General features: G+C 36.5%; 1 protein-coding gene across 3 annotated transcripts in view; it reads right to left on the bottom strand.

Moving 5' to 3' along the window:
• pex5la (peroxisomal biogenesis factor 5-like a) overlaps positions 1-19,722 on the bottom strand; it is a 67,899-nt gene extending 48,177 nt beyond the window's left edge. For all 3 annotated transcript variants that reach the window (XM_060867672.1, XM_060867673.1, XM_060867674.1), the window contains exon 1: positions 19,484-19,722. In XM_060867672.1, the coding sequence (XP_060723655.1) occupies positions 19,484-19,504 (21 nt within the window). In that variant the 5' untranslated portion in view covers positions 19,505-19,722. The remainder of the gene's footprint in view (positions 1-19,483) is intronic.
• Positions 19,723-23,062: the final 3,340 nt, after the last annotated feature.

The following is a 23,062-nucleotide window of genomic DNA, read 5'->3' as shown; positions in this document are numbered from 1 at the left end:
AAAAACTAAAAATTAGCTGAAACAACTGTTGACTTTCAGTAAACAGAAAGTATACAAAGAGAAATAGTGGCTGTCCTCCTAATATTGACACCACAGAGAGTGCACTATTTGTACAATGTAGCTCTGGAAAACATACAAACATGTGTTTCAGATACAGGGCAGAGGTTATCAATGGAAGTCGGAGTGTCTGAGATGTAATGGTAGGGACTTCATTACCTATGAGGTGCGAGAGCGCGAGGGGAGGAAAAAAGAATAAAATGGCGTTCGCCATGTGAGTTATGCATGAATGTGTGCTGCGTGCTCATTAAGAGAATGTAGAGAACATTATATATGTGACAGCTGCATAACATCAACTGCTATGGATGGCATCCAAGAAAATAACCCTTGCTTGCTCTTCAGCACAAAACTACAAGATTACACTTTGCTAAAGTACATGAAAAGAAACTGGATGTATACTGGGAGTACATTCATTGGCCAGATGAGACCGAGATGAATTTGTTTGACTCAGGTGCAGCCCATCATGTTTGGAGTGAACCTGGCCAGGACTACCACGGTAAATGCACAGTGAAACATGGAGAAGGGAGTGTGATGATATAGGACTGCATGAGTGCTAAAGATGTTGGAGAGAAGACATTTAAAGATGGCACCATTCATGGCTGTGAATAGAGTAAAAAAATACTAGCTGACAAAATGATTCCCAGTTTCCAGAAGCTTGGAAGAAGAGGAATATTTCAGCATAATAATGATCGAATACACAGTGTCAGATTCTTGCATGAGGTTCTAAAGGAGTAAAATTGGAAAACTATGACCCAGTTAATTATGATGCCTGATTTGAATCCAATAAAATATCTTCGGGGTGTTTTGAAGAGAATAATTGAGCTGCACAATCCATCCCATCTCAAGACTGAAAATTGTTCAATACTGGTACAAACTGTGCCAGGAGGAGGAGGCTTGAGTCTGTCAAAAGGGGAACGTACTGTACATAATATTAAAATGTAAATCTTTTATATAACCTATAAAAAACTATATAATCATACATAGACATTTTTCTCAATTAGACTGGATGCATTTCTGTGCATTTGTCTGTAAACTGACAGACAAAAGGTTTCTATAAACATAGGAATTCCTTCTACTGTTACCATCATCTTTTCCATCATCAATAAAGATTTGTGAACCTGAGACAGAAGCAGCTATGCAAGCCCAAGCCATGACAAAACCTCCACCATGCTTGACAGAAGAGCTAATGTGTAGATCCATTATTTCTCCATACTTTGGTCTTTTTATAATCTTGATTGAGATTAATTTGAGTTAAGAAATTTTGTTCCAATATTTCTGATCACTTGAAAAATTGGTAGGCTCAAACAAAAGGTGTCATGTTCCAAATTGTTTAACACATCTACATGAAAATATTAGTAAACTGAAAGTGGATATTCCGATCTATCTTCTCATAATCATCATTTGATCTTCAATCTATAGCAAAAAAATGAGCATATTCTTGTGATATTCTATTCAGAAACACACATGTTTTTTTAATGATTGGGCAACTGAGCAACACAGAGGCTTAAATGCACCATGGCTATAAAGCTATATTCACACCATGCACACATACATGGAATACACTTTACTTTACTTTAATTTCACAGCATTTTGATACATATCTCTGTCCTGTGTGCAGTAAAACCCATTTATAAGCCAGACAGGACAGCCTACATTAACAAAACCACAAGACTGAATGTATATCCAAATATTCGGAAAAGGCTCCAACTGTAGACCTTTTTAAAAGCAATATGTGTGTAGATGTTGATGTGAGTCATTCCAAAAATAATAAAAACAGGAAATGCACTCGGACAGAATGACATGAAAATGAACATTGACATTAAAAGAGGTAATGTTCCAGCAGAAGGAACACTAATCACTGTCTTTTCATTAAGTGCAGACACCTCAGAGGAAGGCTTTATGTCAGGAGAAATTGAAGGCCATATTTTTATATAACTCTCTCTACGAAACGAGTCTGACAGAAAAATAATTTGGATTTAATACTGGCCAGGTATGACAAACTCAAGAGGAACTTCTAATAAGCATTTTCATGCATATCTATTATATATCACAAGACACTTTTGACAAAGGAAAGACAGCTTTATACACTTAACAACCTGTATCTGCTGTATAAAGTGCTATTTTGTAGGTCGACCCAGAAGTTAGCATGTCCCGGGTTCACTTGACAAACAGTCAATAAGATTTTTCCATTACATTTTGTATTACTGCTTATTATGAAAATAAGCTCTGTGACCAGCAAAAGTTAATGATTCTTACACGTTTGTACATCAAAATAATCTTAACAAATGAACACAACATTTGTAAATTGTGAATCCAACATACCATCTTCATAAAACACAAACAAAATCTAAAATATTTTGAGCATGTGTTAGCCACATACATTATATCAGACATTTAACAAAAAAAAAAAAAAAAAACATTAAAAAAGCGATGACTTCAGGACGATGGAACCAGAAGTACAAAAATAAGAATTTTTACAACTCATTCCTGCAGCACTTTATGGATACCATATATAAATTCACAGATTTGTTATCTACATAGTAAACATTAATGATAGTGGTATAAGCACTGATGTAATTTAGTAATTTACACACAAATGTAGCTGGCAGTTAATGGGGGATCATTTGTCAGTTGTCAAGAGAATCTTAGATCTAGGGAAGAGATACATTAGTACTTTCAGTTCCAAGTCTTTTACATTCATCCTAATGGCTCAATATCTCAAAGATGCAGCAGATTAGGTTGTATTGATTCATCTCTCTTTTTGGATTGGGTTTTACTGATAGATTTCATTGTTCTTCCTGTCCAAAGCAATTATTTTTATGGTTAATATGAGAATAGTGTCAAACAAGGCCTGTTAAACTTTTTGCAACCAGGGACGCCTTTAACTATCAATAAATTCCATGAACCTCATCAGTAGAGATGCGCTTTATGAACATAATCAATTCCCACAATATTAACTATTCAAATATTAAGCTCATATTTAACTGTGGGTAATAATATGTGTGTTATTTATTAGAACACACTGTCATTAGATTTTCATAGTTTATTTATTTTAGTTCTGCTGGTTTTTAATTAGATTTTTGGATTAAACCAGTTTAATTCTATTGACCAAACAAGCTAATCAAACAGGCTATGAACTATAAGAATTTAAACTATAAGAATTTTGTGATTTCTACTATTGTAATATAATTTAAAAAAGAAAATTACAGCCCTCTAGGGTTGATTTATGGACAAATGGGTGTCCTGAGTCTCCCAAAACCAGGGGATTAGAATAAAACTCTATCATGAACAATAATGACTAACACTGCCATTAATGTCAATGGTAGGATGTTCTTATTAACATCTACTGCTGTACCTCCTTGGGAAATGTTTTTTTCTTTCCTAAAGAAAATATTGCATGAGGAAATCCATTCTTACTTAAATGTTGTGAACCTATTGACATTCGATATGCAGAAATGCAAAGATCCATCTGCTTTCCTGATGTTGAACCACAGAAGCTCTCTTATCTGTGACTCATATTCAAATGTTTGTAATAAGCAAAATCAGAGGCCACATTTCATGGAGAGCTTTAAACTGAGATAGTAGATGAAGAAATTAGAAGCCTGACATGAAAACAGCTACAGGGTTCACACTGCAGCTGGCCATTTCATGTAATGCTATTGGATCATTTTGACATTAACGACATTTGGCAGATGCTCTTATCCAGACCAACTTACATTAACCTCATTTATACAGCCGAGCATCTGAGAAATGAGGGCTTTGCTCAAGTGCCCAGGAGTAGCAGCTTGGGGCCCTGGGATTCGAACTCACCACATTATGAACAGTAGTCCAACACCATAACCACTGAGCTACCATTTGACTTAAACACACGGAAATCCCATCTGATGTACATATGTGCTGTATTACATTAAATGAATCCCTGTTTGTCATGTTTTGCTTGTAATACAAACCTTAAGCAGTTGAATTCTTTCCAGCTTGGCTCTTGGCCGTGGATGCCGGCTTAAGCAGGGACAGTGATGTCCTGATATGTCCGCTCTAAGCCTGGCATCTGGAGAGCAGATTAGGACAGTAGAGCTCTATCATATGGGCAGCTGTGCAAGGCCAGATACTGTATTGGGCTTTATCATCTCTGTTTTCATGGACCACATGTCGGCACACATTGAAATCACCCAGTTGGAATATTTTATCGGAACGTGATGGAATACCCATTTATGGCCATGATTCATTTCTCAGTTTCATTCATATGCATAGCACAATTACAGTGATCCATTAAAATCTCACCTGACATAAAATCTCTCTCAAATATTTCATCATCCTCACAATATTATCTTTCCTGGAAATGATGAAAGCTTGAACACTATTATGTACATATTCATTGCTAGGGATAAAAATAGCAGAGTGAATGTTTGCTCTTTACGAACCAGAAAACTGTGAAAAGGTCTGGTTTAGCATGTACAGCATTGATCATAATTCTCCAGAGGATTGGGTAGCAGGGGTATCTAGGTAATATGATATTAGTATGTACCCTGGACTCTCCACAGTGCAGAGTGTGGCATCCCTTCTATGTCTGCTGCGTGAACGGATTTAGAAAGCATATTGGCTGCCTTCCACATATCGACTTGAACGTATGGAGTTACAAAGCAGCTTTCTAATCTTAGGAACTGTGCTTGTTCTAAGTGATGAAACTGAGTCGGACGTTTCCCCACTCTCGGCTCTTCACTTTATCTCTATTTCGTGCACATCAGAGTCAGCCCATCCACTCCATCATGCCCTAAATGACAGATGTGCGCAGCTTGATGTGTTCTTTTCATCAGAGCGGCATTGTTCTAAGCAACTGAAAAAGACACAAAGTGCTTGATGGCAATCAGTTTTCAGGGAGACTGGAAAGAAGGGAATATATTTTCAGATGAGCAAAGTATAGCAGTGGCCTGAACTGTGCTTTTTTTGTAAGAAGGGGAGCACTTTTATAGTCAGACTGTAGAAGCTAATCACTTTACATGAAGAGTTCATCATGGAAAGCTTTTTGGTAAAAAAATTGTCTTCAAGCCTGTTTTGGAATGAGAGCGCTCTGTTCAAGATTAGAGAAGCACTTCGGCCCTGATTACACAAAAGCTTTAAGAGACTCTGATAATCATGTCATCATCCATCGGTGATCATTCCCCAAACAAAGCGGCCAGTCTACATAGATAATTTAAACGTATTCTGAACTACTCTGAACTACTGATTGGACATACATTGTTATTCTGAATATGTGTGAACAAGTATCATTCGTTTTCCTTTCACAGCTTGCCGTTAATGTTCACAGCAAACTTTAGAATAAAGAAAAAGTGTGATATCTGTTACTTTGATTGTGTCATGAATGTTAATAACAGAGGGCAAGTTTGAGTATTTCAAAAAGTGCCAATCTCCTGTGATTTTCACACACAAGAGTCCGTAGATGGTACAAAAAACAAACAAAAAAAAAAACATTGACTAAGTGACGGTTCTGTCAGTAGAAACGCCTTGTTGATAAGAGAACTCAAAGGAAAACAGCCAGATTGGATTAAGCTGCCAAGAAGCCCATAGCGAATCGAAAAGCATGCAATATACATCAAACCCTACAGTGAAAGACCACACTGGTTCCACTCCTATCAGCTAAAGAACCTGAGGGTTCTTCCTCATTCTCCTCTGTTCTCTCTCACTAACAAAGAGTATCAGCATGATTTTATGTAATGTGTTGCTGCCATATAATTGGCATGCTTAAAAAAATATATAAATGGTGATAAATAAAGTGTTCCTAATAATCTTTACTGTGAATTTATATGGTTGTAAGAGAAGATTAAAAATACATAACACATTAAAAATAAACAGTGCTTAAACATTGCGATATTAAATAAAAAGCATAATATTGTGGGCAGAATTTTAAAAAAAACAGAGCCTTTCATTGAATTGATGCAGGAAATGAAACTGTTTGCTATTCATCTTTACTGGAAAAAGTGCAGCATTGTGAACTGCCTGGTCTTTTTAATTAAAGGAAATATGACACTGTCATTTAAAAATGGTTAGGAAGTTCAATGGTGATGGGACGACAGGGATTTTGTTGAGAATAAATAAATGATACAGTGGGATACTGTTGTTTTTCTCTGAATGCTGTCAACTGTGTTGAACAGCAGGAGTCCTTGACAGGGCCACGGTCATGACTGACCTTTTCCTATCAGCTGCTCTAGCTACAAAACGAAACAACAGTGCCTGTAGGTAGCATGTAATTGCCGTTCTAGGCTCCTGAGGAGTTATCAAGACAAAATAATTCACAGACAAAATAATTGTTACAAAACAAAAGGTCTTAGTGGAGCTCATATTTATACATTAAACATAGTGTCTTGTATATTAAGGTATACATCACTGCTGGTTTTGCCATTCATTTTGTTTTACACTGACATTACAATTTTGTCATTAATTTCGAAATGTCATTGTAAATTCATTAACTACAACTACAGCTCATGTGTCAGCATTTATGGCATTTCCTGTAAATGGTAACATTTAGTTCCTTCCATTTAGCAGCAAACTACGTTTCTCCTGACCTTTTCTCTCAGCTCCTTTTCACACAGTTTCTTCCACTCGAGAAATAATAATGTGCATTTTTACCTGCGAGCGCCCACTTCTCCTCTTGCTGGCAAATAAGCCCGGCCTTCAAAGGTATTGTTTCCTGTTGACGACTGATCTTTATGTGGTGAGCTACACATGTCAGTCACACGGACCTTCACATGTTTCTTTCAGGTTACACAGTCTTTGGAATGATGATCATAGACATTCTTCCCATGTCTATGAGGGTTTCTTCTATTTTGCTCTGACCTCCCTAAAAAATGCCAGTAAGCGAAATGTCTACTTAAAATAACCTCTATGGGTGAATGACTATATGTGTTATACTGTGAGACAAAGTATTTGTGCAGTGTATATGTGTCGCTGACCAAAAGAAAAAGTGATCACTGAATACTAAATGAAAGAATGAAGCCTTAAGAATAAGAAGCCTTTTTCCAGAACGTAATTGGTTTAAAATGTGAGAATGTAAAGTTCAAGGCAAAGAATATCTAGTCTCTATATATAATCTCTCAAGTTGTAAAAAAAAAAAAAGTGCTATGACTCTGAGGTAGAGATTTATAGAGGTGTCTGGGTTAATCTGCTGAGAGCGCATGTTTGCAGAATAAGTGGGTCTGGCCAGACAAACAGGCTGCTTCAGCAGGTGGAATTCCACAGGGATGGCTGCATTTTATAGCATCTCAAACAACAGGCTGACACACCCAGAATATGAGGCTAGAGAAGCACATTACATTGCACAGATGTTACATATATAATATTCATATCCATCTTTCAACGATATCCATCATCATCTTTTTTCTAGCGCTATTGCTTTCTCATAAACAAACACATGCACACACATACACAACCCTAAATACATGCACTCGCAGGTGTTCAACCTTCGGTTTGTTGATAATTTGAATGATTCCCCATGACTGATGACAGTGCAGCTGACTGAGCGCCTCTGCACTCTTTACACTTTCAGAGTAAATGTGTGCGATTCAGGAAGTACCATGCATTAGCGGCCAGTAAGACATGGCTCACTTTGTCAGCCCAAAAATAGATGCGCTCACTGTCGTCTACCATGCTAGAAAACAGAGCACCCTCCGTGGCCTCAATAGCACCTCCATTTGTTTTCTGTGTGCCTTCATGGTGAATGTTCAGGATGGTTAGTGCTGTGGCGGTGGAACTGCTGCTGGCTGTGAGTCATTGTGTTTTCGTCATTGCCTCTGTGAAGGGAGGTCAGATAAGATGAATGGGAAGCCTGGCTGAAGCAGCTAAGTGTTTTTTTTTGCCATGCATCTAACTGAATCTACTGTACTGTCCACAAAAAATATAACACACACTTCAAGTGCTGGTGCATTTCTGGAACCTACTGTACTGTATATTAGCCTTACAATTCATCCCAAAACTATTTCCTCCCTCTCCTATATACTGTTCCATCATTACAACCTCTTCTTTTTGTATCCATTTTTTTCCTTTGTTTATCTTTTACTGTAGCTACCATATATGTATATGGAGGAGTGATTCATATCATTTGACTGATGCTATCTGATTCTTAATGGTACCTATAGAAGTGCCTAACAATTCTTATTTTCTTTTTCATTTAAAGGTACAGATTGGTCATGGATGTGATTAAGAGAACAGAACTGCCCATGCACTTCACTCTGAGACCCTTTATTAAGATAATATATATTAATATTGTGGTCGCTTACTGTACATAATCTTTGTAAGACCAGAGCGAAGGAGCGTAAGAGAGTATATTTTTGAGCACACAATCCCCCTTTCCCCAGTCTACTTAACACAGATAGAAGGTCAGCTGGTACTGTACATCCTCAGAGAGGCTACAAAAGGGAGCAGGTGATCAGCAGTTCACACTTCTGAAAGTAGAAGGCAAGAAAAACCTCATTTAGCCCCTCAACAAAAAAGAGATAAGTATGTCTAAAAATGGCAAGAAGAAAGACAAGTTAACAGCGTCATCTGTTTCCAAGAAACAGATGCAACTACATGTAATCCCAATAGTAAATGAAAAGATAACCTGTCATGAAAAAAGCATGAGAGCTTACAATATCTTAAAGCATATTGACTGCATTGATGACACCCTGCTGATCCTCAACGGCAGCAATCTCATTTCATGCAATTACACTCATATCATCTTACAGTAATTATCTGGTTCACTGGTATCAAGAGTCTCAGCATCCTCATCGTGGCCGTTTTTATTCTCTTCCAAACATTACATAACAAGGCTTTGAGTCCAATTATTTGTTTGTGTCGCAAATAAGCTCATAAAATTAATTTGCAAAATCAGAGCAGCCTTTGTATTTTCTCTCTGATCTCTGTGGAGCAGTTTTAAAAAAGCTGCTGGCTGGCTTTAGCAGCCGAAAGAGAGCGAGTAGAGACAGAGAGTGAAAGGCAGAAATGAATATGAGTAAATTTAAATAATTACATAATACATCTTTATTGAATTCATCTTTGTTGGACCAATAGAATTCTGAACCAACGGATCCCATTGCTTTTGTCGGTGGGCTTTGCATGGGCTCATTATTCGTTTGCGCTTTTTTCTAACGTAACTAACGAGTTTCATAAAAGCTAAATGTGCGTTAAACATTTTTAAACATACTTTAAACATGGTTTTTAAACAACATGGTTTATGGGCAAGGTCTTACACTGACATTACAAACTTAATTCCTGCTCATGCTTGATATGATTCACACACTGGTGAACATGTGTGATCCACAACACAAATTATCCTCAATAATAAAGGATGTATAAAAACATTTACAATTCAGAGTTGTTTTTTCTTTTTTGGCAGTACGTAAAGATCTGGAGCAGATCCTCTGTTCAGCCAAACATGTGCTTTCATGTAAATGATGAAAGCAGCTTATTAAAAAAAGCTTTTGCACAGACCATTAAAGGTTTATTTGTTTTATTTACCCTCTCTGGTCTGATTAGTTGAAGTAACAACATGATTTAAAGAAAATTGATTAAGAAAACTCAATTTTTAAAAATAAATATAAAGAGAAGTATACACTTTTCACAAATATACAATTTTCAAATCATATTCAATACTGAATCACATTCAATACTACATCAACGGTTGTGGGTATGTGATGCACCACTACAAAACTTGAATTTGAGCATTAATGCTAAATGTCTCTGTTATTCACTTGTTTTAGCTGCTTAACCAGGATTTAGGAATTTTAATTGTCTAGACCTTTACCACTTTTCGTTGAACAAGCTTGTCCTACATTTTTAATGAAAGTGCCTTAAAAGTTTAAACGGAAGAACTTTAATACAGGAACATCAAAATCCAAATATAGTATGTATTCAAGATGCTTGAATTGTGACCTCTGACTGAACGTTCTGTTGTTGAATACATAAGTGTCATCATGTCAATAGGGAACCTTTATGCTTGAATATGATAACACCGAGCCCAATGCCTGTCTCTCCCTAAACACTCAATGCCTTGACACAATCCAGATGAATGTGTATGGCTCATTGAGTTGATGTGCTGTTACAGGGCATTGCACTCTGATCTCTGAGAGGTCTTAAATAGAGATGTATTACTTTTGAGAGCACATCCGAAGCATAAAGGTGGAAATTAAAGCAAGACTCAGCAAGCCCATTTTAGCCCAATTATGAATACAGCCTAGGGGAAACATTGTCCTGTTCTTTTATTACAAAATTTAATTTATCTAACAAAACACAATCCTACTGGCTATATGGCTATCAATAGACAGGATATCAATATGTATATATATAAACACCACTATTTTTACCTTTGCCAGTCTGCTTTGCAAATTTGCATTAACATCATGCTAAAGATTTGCATATATTAAAACAATAAACGATCATCATGCCAAAGCAGCACTACCAACCAACTAGGCAGAAATGTTTAGATCTCACTGATTGATTAGTCAGAGAATAGAGGTAGCTTTTTATGGCCATTAATTGGATCACGGAAAGCGCTTCACTGTCGTAAATCCCGACAGTGTGTCTGAGCCTTGTAAGGTTTATTTCAAATATTTTCTGTGTGAAAATTCACAATATCAAGCACATAAATACAAATATTTGACAACAGTGACTAAAGCATTAAATCACTCATTTCAAACAAGTTTGATATCTCAAGAGACTTACTCAATGTGCCACACATTTCTTTTAAAATAAAACAATATCCAAAAGAGGCATGGCATTTTTATGATATTAAAGGAGTCAGCACAGAGGGAAAGGCCAGGACATAGTATGAGCAGGTTTCAAACATTCAATATCCTGATTACAGAGCAAACACTTTACCACTGCTTCACCTGGAACCTGGTTATTTGGTATTAAAATACTTTTCGGTTATATTGTCTCATCTGGTTTACTGGTCAGAGAAGACACAAAAAAGTTAGTTAAAGCACAGAACAATATTTGAGTAAAAAAGGATTGAAATCTATATACTTTCAAATACTGGATGGAAAAAACAATATCTCACTGATGTCTTAGAGAAACTATATCTCTAATATTTTTTTTTTATTACACTTGCAGATGTTACTTGTTTATTCATTTATCTTCATTTATTATGTTCAGGATGGAAGTGGATCCAAAGTCTTGAAAACACTGGGTATGAGGTAGAAATATACACCTTGCACACAAACACATTAATACATTTATTCACATCTTGAGGCCATTTTACCATAGTTACTTCACATATGAGCATGTTTTGGGGAGCTGGGAAGAAACTGGACATACACACACACACCAAAATGAATATATGAAAATATGTGAAAATCCGCACAGAAAGTAGCCAGACCTTGGGATCAAACTGTTGACACAGAAGCAGTATTATATTAGTTTCTCCACTCAAAACATTTAGTTTTCATATTTATACTATATTTATTACATTATGAAACATCTCTAGCATAAGGCACTCCTGTCTTGTCCAGTGGCTTAATGAAAAAAATAAAATCAAGATTCCATGGCAAAGTTTTTGTTTTTCTCCAGAGGCTTTGAACGCACCGTCCTTTTCTCCTGCAAAGTATCTCCCAAGCTAGCCTTGCATTTCATCCTTATAAGTAGCCTCAAGAGAAGTGACATACTTGACCTAATCAGCTTTTATAGAATATTAAAAAAAATATATTTCCCCACAGAAGAGCAGATTTCATAATGGCGAGTCAGCATTTCAAAAGCTTCCAGTGAGAGGGAAAGCACTGAGATGAGTGCACTAATGGTCTCCTTGAGTCAGCGCTGTAATTATACTTGCTAGCAGACAGCACACCTTGAGTGAGACAGATGGTCTGCTGATTTTAGGCTTTGAAAAGCTGTCATCTATCTCTCTTTATTGTACAATTCTCGGCAGGCTCAGTTATTGAAACTTCAGAAAGCAGAGCTGCATTTTACTACACATCAGCATCAGTCTGCTAAATGCTGTAAATGTAAATGTTATCTAAAAACATGGGAAACGTATGTCTTGCTCGGAGGTTAATACATTTAATACATACTTTTTAAAGGAAAAGTAACAATCAGCATCATATTGATGTCTTGTACACTTGCTGAAAATGTTGGAAAGTTGCTAAATAACCACAGAGATACTTGTCTATGTGGCTTGTGATACTATACAGTTTGTCAGGGAAATAATCATTACATAAGTAATAACTGCAGTATTAGCATTATTAAACCTGGAATCACTTGATTTAAATATAAATATTGTATTAAAAAAAAGACTGTGTACGCTGTTATGTACAGTAAATCAACTCTGCATGCTATCTGATATCTGATAAGATCAGTTGTGCTTAATCGGAAAATACCTCACTTGCTTAAGTTGATTTACTAGGAACAATGTCAACATTTAAAATCATTAAGCCTCTTTGTCGCTAGAGGGAACTCAGAAAGGGCATAAGGACCATCTTTCCTAAATCGCCTGCATAATTGTGGGGTCCCACCTGCCTGGATGTAGTATATCAAAGCACTGCAACACCATTCACATAAACAAGCCATATACACTCCCACCCCTAAACACCAGAATACTTCTCAAGTGTGTTATGAGGTGTCTCTAGAGGTTTCATTGTGTGAGAGCTCCAGATGGGCTGCTGCACTTCTCCCCAACATGTGCCACACGCTCCATCACTTTCATAGGCAGTGCAGTTAAAGGCAACAAGAAAGAGCCCCTGCTGAGCTTTCAGAAAGAAAGTGCACCAGAAATTGTCTCACCAAGGCACAAAAGGCTAAACATGCTCAAGAGGACTGCATCCTCAGCACTTCAGGATTTGAGAAATTTAGAGAGACACATGCAGTGCAGGAACACACAAAAACTTTGTTTGAGTCTTGATTTCAGTTTCAGCATCTGTGAGAATCCAACTCTTCCTTCTTGCACACGAGGGGATGATGTTTAGATATTGCAAATTCTGCACACAATGTCTTTAAACTCACAATAACTCATCATTCATTTATATGAGATAAGTGTATGGGCAAGGGAATGCCTGCATGATAACATAACAGAAATAATACTGGAGGTTTCAATGTTCAAGCTCAGCTATGACTGATTAGATCTGATGTTTTCTATATGAAATCTGATAAAGAGAAATACTGAATAAAGATTCACAGAAAAAGTTTGCTGGTCTATAAAATTACAGGCTCTTGTGACCGAGATAGGGGTTTTCTGTCTATAACCATAAAGATATTACACAAAAACAATGAGGAAAGGTTTTTACTTCTGCTTAATCGTGCCCATGCTGAGATCAAACTGCAAAGACAATGACAGATAAGAAGGTTCTTGGGTGAAAACAGTCGATCCAAAAATGTCTGAGTAAGCTAGATAAGTGGAATTTTCTCAAAGTTCAAGAATCAAGTCAAGTTTCAATGAACTGTTGTATATTTATGTGCTTTAATAAATGGACATACTTTTTAATCAGATACCAGCTCTCAAAATATAAGTGGTAATCAATCAGTGCAATTTCTAGCCATTGTAACTTAACTAGGTTTTAAAATGCTATTAACATATTTCAGTCAAAGAAAAGCCTGTAGCTTTCAGAACTTTGTTAAAAGTGTGAAAAAGTTTTTTTTCTCACATATCAACTTGCCACTCAATGAAGCTTGCTTGAGGGAATTGAACTATACAAAAGGCAGGTATTTCAAACACGTCAACTTTATCAAGATCCTGAAGGTCATACACTTTCAGCAATGGAACAAAAAAAAATATACTGAGTTACACAAGGTGTTTTATCTGTTCCAGTATAACAGCAATGCCAAGAGTGAGATGGAAAGATCACTGCAGCAGATAACGGCTTTCAGATAACTCATGATAACCGAATTGAATTGTCTTAGCCAACTCAAAGCACCAAATGTACTCACCTAAATCCTAAACCACTGCATCACTACCGCAAGCTGTAATCATCTAAGTAATTGCCATTGCTTCCAAAATGATTGGATTTATGCCTCTTTCATTCAAGACATCTGGTATGCTTGTTTGTTCAAACATAAAGACCAGATTCATTCTCTGTCTCATAAACCAGATTAAATTTCTAGTGATGTGATGGATCTTGTTCCAGTAAAAGATTATAATTGACGAGGCTGTTGTGTTGTATTGTACTGTATTAAGCATAAGCAGATACATGTCTGGTAAGTGTCACTGAAATAACATTAATTAATCTCATTATGTTGCCGTTAAAAAGAGAACTTTTGACATGACAAGAGAAACTCTGCAGGGAGGGAGTCAGCGGGAATTATTGATTTCCGATGCCTTCTAGTGTGTTAGGTGAGTACGATGTTTATTACGACTTTGTCACTGTGGACTGTGTACAGTATCTGTCACTGCAGTTGTAATAAGTAGAGATCAGTTTTCAGGTTTTTTCAACGATGCTGCAGAAAAGCAATAACCACATCTCATCCTTAGCCCTCTAACCATAACTATTTAGAGTTGAACAAATTTCTGTTTATTAATATTGGTATCCTTGGATTGTAATCCATGGATCTGTTCACAGAGGCGTACCAACAGAAACACTCATGAAGTACACTTAAAACCTCAGATTTTCACTGAGAGGACATTTGCCTGTGAATTACCTTTTACTCTACAGGGAAATTTTTATTCTCTCTCATATGAGGCTCTAGCAGGTGTTGGGTAACCCTCAAGTATACATCAGCTGGGATTTCTTTGTTCCTGAATTGCAAAACAGCTGGTTCAGCTGAATAATACCAGGGCTTTTATTTCATCATACTTAGAAAACTGCTCATAAAAATAGTGCTAAAAAGTACTCTTCAGTGCTCTTTAGACAGTCATTCTAGAAAATGTTTTGTAAACAATAATGAATAAATATGAATTGCATGTTTATTTTATTGGGCCGATCAGCCATAACATTAAAACCACTGACAGGTGAAGTGAATAATATTGATTATCTCTTACAATTCGTCGCTGTCAGGCGGAATCCTCATATCTCCAAAACCATTATTTTTCAGGAAATTAAAAAAACGCCGTATTTTTTTGAGTTATTAAACATTGTATCGTTAAAGTTGTTATTATACCTTATATTGCTATCATATACTGTTGTGTACCAACATTAACACAACATTTTCCCAAAGTCACGTTTTATCTGAGATACAAGCTTTATGACTTGGGAGCAGGGAGGTACGAGACTATGCTGTCATTGATAAGAACGGTACGGACACAGACGTCGCTGCTGCCAGCAGTGTTCAATAAAGTCTGCGGTCACGTTGAGCCTTTTGACAAGAGAAAAGGCTTCAATAGTTAACCAAAGCTAATGACTGTAGTTACATACATCTTCCTAAACTCTATTTTAAAGGTTTAAGAGCTATAAGTGATGCAATACAAAACACGATAAGCTGATTAGGCTGTCTAATAGGTGGAAATTAGTCTAATTTTACCTTTGTGGCTCACGGGTTTCTTTCTGCACAGAAGCATTACAGCTATCGATTTTTAACAAAACAGACCTACTCAAATGTATCTAACCTATTTTCACTTGTTAGTGTCCAAAAAACAGTGTTTTATATGCACAGTGCCAAGAGAGGCATTGTCTATAAGTAGGCTGACTTAAAGTCAGTAAAATAATAAAAACAATAATTTAATAGTGGTATCCAAAACATTCAATTGAATTCAAATATTATATTATCCGCGTTGCAGTGGATTGTCTTGCGCTAAATTCCTGTCCTCAGACGAGCACCAGAACTAGCGGGGGTCAAGATTTTTTTTTCTTTGAGCCCCACGAAAATCACTTTAGATATCACTTTAAGATGTGTTGATTCGTTGCGACTCAATCTTGGGGAGAAATATGCCGCGAAGCTCTCCCGTGGAGTGAAGAAGAGGTGGAGTTACGAGATTTCTCAGACAGTTGAAGTGTCCAATGGAGTTATGAGATTTGCGGTCAAGCTATTTTCAAGACTTTAGATTGGTTAATAACTTGTAAAAATAACAGACCCACGTGGGGACTGACCAATAGTATCGATATGTGAAAAAATATGAAATTGACCAAATTTGGACATACGAGGTTTCCGCCCGACAGCGACGAATTGTATCTAAGGTTGTGGGATATATTAGGCAGCAAGAGAACAGTCAGTTTGTGAAGTCGATGTGTTGGCCACACTGCAAATATTGTTCAGGAATGGTTTGAGGAACATGAAAAAGAGATCGAAAGGTTGACTTGGCTTACAAATTCACCAGCTCTCAATCTGTGGTATCCACAGAGGCCCTGTCTGAAGACTTACTGAAAATAAAGAAACTGCTGCTAATGCTTTGAGGCCAGATACCACAGCACACCTTCAGTGGTCTTGAAAAGTTCATGTCTTGATGGATCATAGCTATTTTGGTAGGGGAATCTACACAATATTAGGCAGATGGATTTATTGTTATAGATGATCACTGTATTTTGTTTGCAAAATTTGATATATAATCTACAGCATGTGCAGTGGACTGTTATCCAGCTGTTTTCTGTCTTTGATCTACAAAATAAATGACTAAGAATTAATGACAAAGCTTATGAATAATAGAAGCTGAAGTGTGTTAGAGGTGTTTTTTTTGTTGTTGTTTTTTTTTTTCCCCAATTTTTTTTGTTGTTTAAACTCTGCTAAATCTGAACCTTCTGCTTTCTGTCTGATCTGGTGAACACTATATGTGTTTTGCCAAAGTTTTTTGAAAGGCATGAAAACAAAAAGCATGTATTAGGTACCAAAATACATGGAAAACACAGATTGGGTTAAAAAAAAAAAATAATAATAATAAAGAAAAAGCAATGAATATGACAAAATATTTTAGCTTTGTTTTCTCCGCTCTAGTTCATTTAAGTAGCGCTTGTTAGCAGTCTAGCTGTGCCTTACAAACCCAGACATGAGCCTCAGGGAACGCCCCTACGTTCAGTCTGCGATCTGGTACTTAAAGAATGATGTGAGTTTACAGAGGAGAAACCTTTTTCACTCAACTAGAGCTTATATTCTATCTAGCAAATGCTTAATCACTACATATGCTTCGTTCTGGATAATATACGGATGATATATATGGTTTATAATTCCACAGAATGAGCACAGTTACACAATGGGGGTTAGAGCTGCATGGGCACTACTGCTAACAGTCAGGAAGTCACAGTGAGAGCTAACAGGGTGATGGTAGCTAAGAGACAAGTTGATTTTGAGAGGATTTGCTCTTTATCTGCTATTTAGATACTGTGACAACAACACTAATGTACATGCAGTTTTTTTATTCTCAAAACAGATAAGTGATTCTGAGCAATGGTGAATACTTGGGTTACTATTTAATGACACTACTTACGTGTGTTGTGCGGTTTGGGACACAGCCTTACTAATTCTAACTAAATGTGCACACTCACAGCCTTGAGATTAATGTTTGTAAGATAAAAATGCGCCGCAACCCACATTACAGAATGCTGTTCCTCAAGATGATTATAGAGAAATTTCCAAAATCTTATATGCTATAGTTATATAATCCATTACTACAAAATATATAAATGCACTGTTCTATCTATCCATATATAGATAATATATTCTATTCCATCTATCATGCATGCACTTACTATGTTATACCTGATAAGATTATGCATGTTCAGATATGAGCTGATTTGTTTGGGCTGATTTAATACAAGCTTTATCACCATTCATACCCAGAAAAAAATGTATTAAGCCTCTTGCTCTCTGGAGGGGACAATAAATACTGCATCTCCAGTTGGATGCAAATAAACACTGTGGAGGTAATTGAACACTGTAAGCATCCATTCAACACTGTGGGTGTTAATTTAACACTGGGGATTCTACCGAGCACAGTCATTATAACATTTTTCACACTCTTGCTTAACATAAGAACACAACCAAGATAAACAATCCGTAGTTTTATAAATCCACACTACAAGCTACAATACTGTCTGGAACCCACAGTATATACTGTAAAATAACACAATATACGCTGTTAATATAACAGTATTCATTTGTGCCCATCACTTTAAGAGTAAGTCCAATGCCACACATATTATATAACATTATATATGACATTGCTGTGGTGTTAGTGTAAGTAAGAGTTGCTGAACATGCCATTTCTGCCAATATGCTGGAGTCTTTACGACGATAGTGTTTAGCCTGCTTTTGCTGCCCAGCTGGTAAAATAAAAGGTTGTAAGTCAATTACAACGATTGCACTTAATAATCTGATCACTGATTAGCTTGTGGGAAATGGGCCAGGCAAAATTGTGTTCAGGGACCCTCACAAGCTGAGCTCTGTCCCGCTTGAGCAAGAGAGAAACGGCTCTCAGTGCAGAGCTGGAGTCCAGCACACTTTGGTGGCTTCTCTGCTCTAACACACCTACTAAACCTGACCACGACCTGATCATGAGGTGGAAAATTATCAAATGGCAGTATACTTGGGACATTCAATTCATGTGACTTCAGTGTCCATTTGTATCCAGAAGGATATAGATATAAATATAAAAAAGTTTTTAATTTTATATTCAGCAATGAGGTTGTGCAACTTATTAATCAGCTGTAGTTTTTTTTTTTTTATTCAGTGGTCTACATCTGGTCAGGCATGCGCAATATGACACCCAGTTTGTTTGTTTTTTGCTGTTTTTTTTTTTTTGCTCTAACACCATTAAATAAAGTTATTATGTCACTGTGCCAGTTTGCCACTCTTAGAACTAAGGTACAAAGCTGTACTTTTTCTTGTCTTTGGGTGGTACCATAAAGGGTAGAGCTTTTGTCCCTTAGTGTTTATCTTAAAACTGAAAATTTTATTTAATTAAATTTATTTGTATAGCGCTTTTAACAATTTCCCATTGTCTCAAAGCAGCTTTACAGAGGTATGGAAACAGAAAAGTGTGAAAAGAAGTAAATATATAATAATAATAATAATAATAATAATAATAATAAGAAGAAGAAGAAGAAGAAGAAGAAGGAGAAGAAGAAAAAGAAGAAGAAGAAGAAGAAGATGAGGAAGAAGAAATAAGGATAAAATAAATAAATTAATAAATACAATTAAAGTTTAAAATGAATTTAAAAAAGATTAACTTAAAATTTAAAATATCACAATAAATCTATATATATACTATAAACACATTAGTACAGCATACTTTCATAAATAACATAACTGAGAAATAAATGCCACTGATGTACCTTTTTTAAATCTATTAAAGGTGGACCACATGCACTTCACATGTAAAAGAGGTACAAAAGATGTCCAGTTCATGTCACCACCCCAACCACAAGGAAAAGTATCTCTTGGTGCGTTTATTTGTGAGATACAGCAGGCTGATGCTGGTGCTTGAACATATAAGCATTGCAGACTCAGGAGCAACTTTTCACTCAGTACCGTAGTTCACGCAAGAAGAAACGCTGATCATGCATAATCATAATCAACCCGCATGGAAGTGATGGATTTATTAGCTTACCTGCAGGTGCCCCTGGTACATATTGAGCTGAGAGTTATCAATTCGAGGTTCAACTAATGGAACATAACACCTCTAAAGAAGTGCTAATACACATGAAGAGTAGTGCAGGAGGTCAGTGTGAGATGTTCTTCTGATGGTTCTTGTACGTAGGTACTCTTTAGTCTCTTATCCAACTCGGTATGGAGCTGCGTCCCGATGCGTAAAACGCATTGTCTCTTTCATTCCCCTCCCGCTGATCTTCTGTAGTAGTTGCTGTTAACGCTTGCGAGGTTTATTCAATCTCCCAGCTCATCTTCCTTCCCATACTTGCCCTACCCATTCGTGTTTAGGCGGAGCTCCTACACTCCTATGCAAAATCTTCACTGCGCTCAGTTTATCATCCCGACACCTGGTTGCCAGATAGACCCGTATCATGCATTAATTGATGGGTTGGTGCTTTCGCTTTTACGCAGTTATTTATTTATATATTTATTTAGTTAGTTAGCAATGAAATACATACATTCTAGCAATAAGCAACATTTTCCCTTTAAGTGGATATCAGCTTTTAGGTTTCTAGGATAACCTCAAGTCATCCTCACCCCCCTAACCACAAGACTTAATAATGGTTGGGTTGAACACATTTCTATTTATTGCTGATGCATTTTCCAATTTAAAAATAAAATTGATCTAGTATTCGGGTTTTCATTCACTCTGGCAACATTCTAGCCACGGGTATTGCGACTCACCTTACTGATTCGATTCTTTCACCCTATCAACTGAATCGAACTGTGAGAGTTGCTTCTTTGATTCGCCATACTAGGTGGCATCCAGAAGTGTTTGGGTTAATTAGGTTCGACATTTACACTAATCCACATTCACAACTTTATCATTTTGTTTATATCTACAGAACACCATATCTTTAAGGCTTAATCTATATTTTATGATGTAGGATATATAATAATATGTACTGTAACAACCTAATGGTATTTATCCTTAGGTTAATAACCCAGATTAATAAATTAGTCATACGAACAGAATTTTTTCTAAAATTAAGTGTTTAAAAAGAAAGTCATACTGTAGGTAAGATCACAGCTAATAACTAAAATTGATTCATGATCCATGAACATATATATTGAAATGCTGCCGTGCGTCATTTTTACAGAAAATCCCCAAACCTCAACTTTTCAACTACCCTTCTACAGTCCTGACCTACAATAAAACACACATATTTGTTGTTTGTTTTAATTTTCTGTTTCTGAAACACTTTTTGATGAACAACAGATGCACCCACTTTCACTTGAGGTTTTATTACATAACAGATCTGTCAGTTCACTCTAAAGCAGCTGCTGTGGTAACAGTAAGTGAGAAAAAAATCATAAGTCTATTTATAAAGCACATTCAAAACAACAAAATTGACAAAAAAAAGTGTTGTACATGGTTAAGAGCTTTTAAAACACATACTTATAAAGAAACACAAATGAAACATAGAACACTGATAAGAGGAGCTGTATTTCTAATGCAATCACACAAATCAAAATGCTATTTTTGGCAAAAGTATGTATTTCCTCTTTATTTAAAGACTTGGACTGACGGGACACACCTGATGTCAAATAGGAGGCTGTTCCACAACAAAGACAGTTAATGTAAAAGCACAGTCATGTGAAGGGTAGAGTAGGGCTGTTACAGCCACATGACAGCTGCAATATAGCAGTGCAATATTGCTGATATACGGTATTAAACAAGTTTCCGCATTTGGATTACAGTTATTGGAGTGAGAAAACATCTCATTCAATCCCTAGCTACACAGAGTGTTTTATTACATGTCATTTCAGTTTCCTATTGTAGAAATCCCCATTGTTACTGTAAGTACTGTAGATCAAGTAAAGTTTGTTATTTTACCCCACAGAAGACTGAGCAATCAAGTTAACTTAACTGTAGACTTCATGAATAAAATGAATATAAAACAATAAAATATGACAGGCAATTACAATATAAATCTAAGCATTTGAATATACATTGAAATACTTAGCCTGCTAGTATGTAATTGCCTGATAGCTGATTGCGACTTCACTTTATTCTGCTAGCTAGGAAGCATATATACAGTATTTAGAAGAAAATTAGCTAAGTGTAGTACTGAATATGGTAAAGTGCTTTCATGTGAAAATAATAAATAAATAAATAAATAAATAATAAAAGTTTGTGTTGCTAGAAGTTGATGAGAAATAAAACAGGGTCTATAACTTGATACATGATACATGATAACTGATACATGCAAAATGAATGAAATTAATTCTTATTGATCAGAAATAAGGGGGCACGGTGGCTTAGTGGTTAGCACGTTCGCCTCACACCTCCAGGGTTGGGGGTTCAATTCCCGCCTCCGCCTTGTGTGTGTGGAGTTTGCATGTTCTCCCCGTGCCTCGGGGGTTTCCTCCGGGTACTCCGGTTTCCTCCCCCGGTCCAAAGACATGCATGGTAGGTTGATTGGCATCTCTGGAAAAAAAATTGTCCGTAGTGTGTGATTGCGTGAGTGAATGAGAGTGTGTGTGTGCCCTGCGATGGGTTGGCACTCCGTCCAGGGTGTATCCTGCCTTGATTCCCAATGATGCCTGAGATCCCCGTGACCCGAGGTAGTTCGGAAAATGAGTGAGAGTGAGTGAGAGTGATCAGAAATAGACACCCAAAGTAGACATTTCTGTGTTTTTACACTGTGAGAAATTGCTAATTGGAATAATTAGCAATTACAATTGCAGGACAAAGAATATTATAAGTATTGTGGTCTGAGTGAAATAAATAGCTCAACAACATGCACATGATCTCCAAGTGCGGGTATTGTGGTACACCATGGTACACTTCTTATTTTTAGCTGGAAATTTCAGGTCGACATGAAAGAAATGTAATTCAAAGAATGTTATAAATCAAATGATGGATGTCTCACTTCAGTCAATAGTCGATGAATTGTCTGCTGAAATAGGCAAGCTTTCATTAAAAAAGTAACTGGCCTAATAATATTATATTAGTCCTGGAATCCCACTAAAATATGCACCTTTAATACAGAAAAGAGTCCAGTGATTAAGTGACTCAAATATTTATAAATGATCTTAAGAATAGAACATTTCCTTCATTATAAAGATCCATCATAAATGTCTCCAACCGCTTTGAGTCTGATGAAAGACCTCAATTAAAATTGTATAAAGGCTATTTTGGGGGACACATCATATGGTTTCACATCCATATTAAAAAGAATATAGAGATGTACAAAAATTACTGTAGGCAGAAACCCAGTTAGAACTGCATATACCTGGCACAGCTATTCAGACTAGACTGCTTCCTGCCTTAAACTTTGTGAGTCCAGGTCACATTGTGTCTTAAATGTATTATTGTGTTCTGTCAACACATTCCAATCATTATGTAGCACATCCTAGTGTAGAACACACAGCTCAGCCAGTAAATGCTGCCAGTGTTTGTGTGTGCTGTTGTCTGGCTATTAACGATGCGATTGGCGGATCCCCAGTGTACGACAGTGAAACGTTTGGTTGGAGTGGAGCGTTTCCAAGGCAGGATGGGAAAAGTGACACCACAGCATGATAAACAAATCAT

Source organism: Tachysurus vachellii, chromosome 4, assembly GCF_030014155.1.
Source record: "Tachysurus vachellii isolate PV-2020 chromosome 4, HZAU_Pvac_v1, whole genome shotgun sequence".
Taxonomy (NCBI): Eukaryota; Metazoa; Chordata; class Actinopteri; order Siluriformes; family Bagridae; genus Tachysurus; species Tachysurus vachellii.
This window is presented reverse-complemented; position numbering and strand designations above follow the sequence as displayed.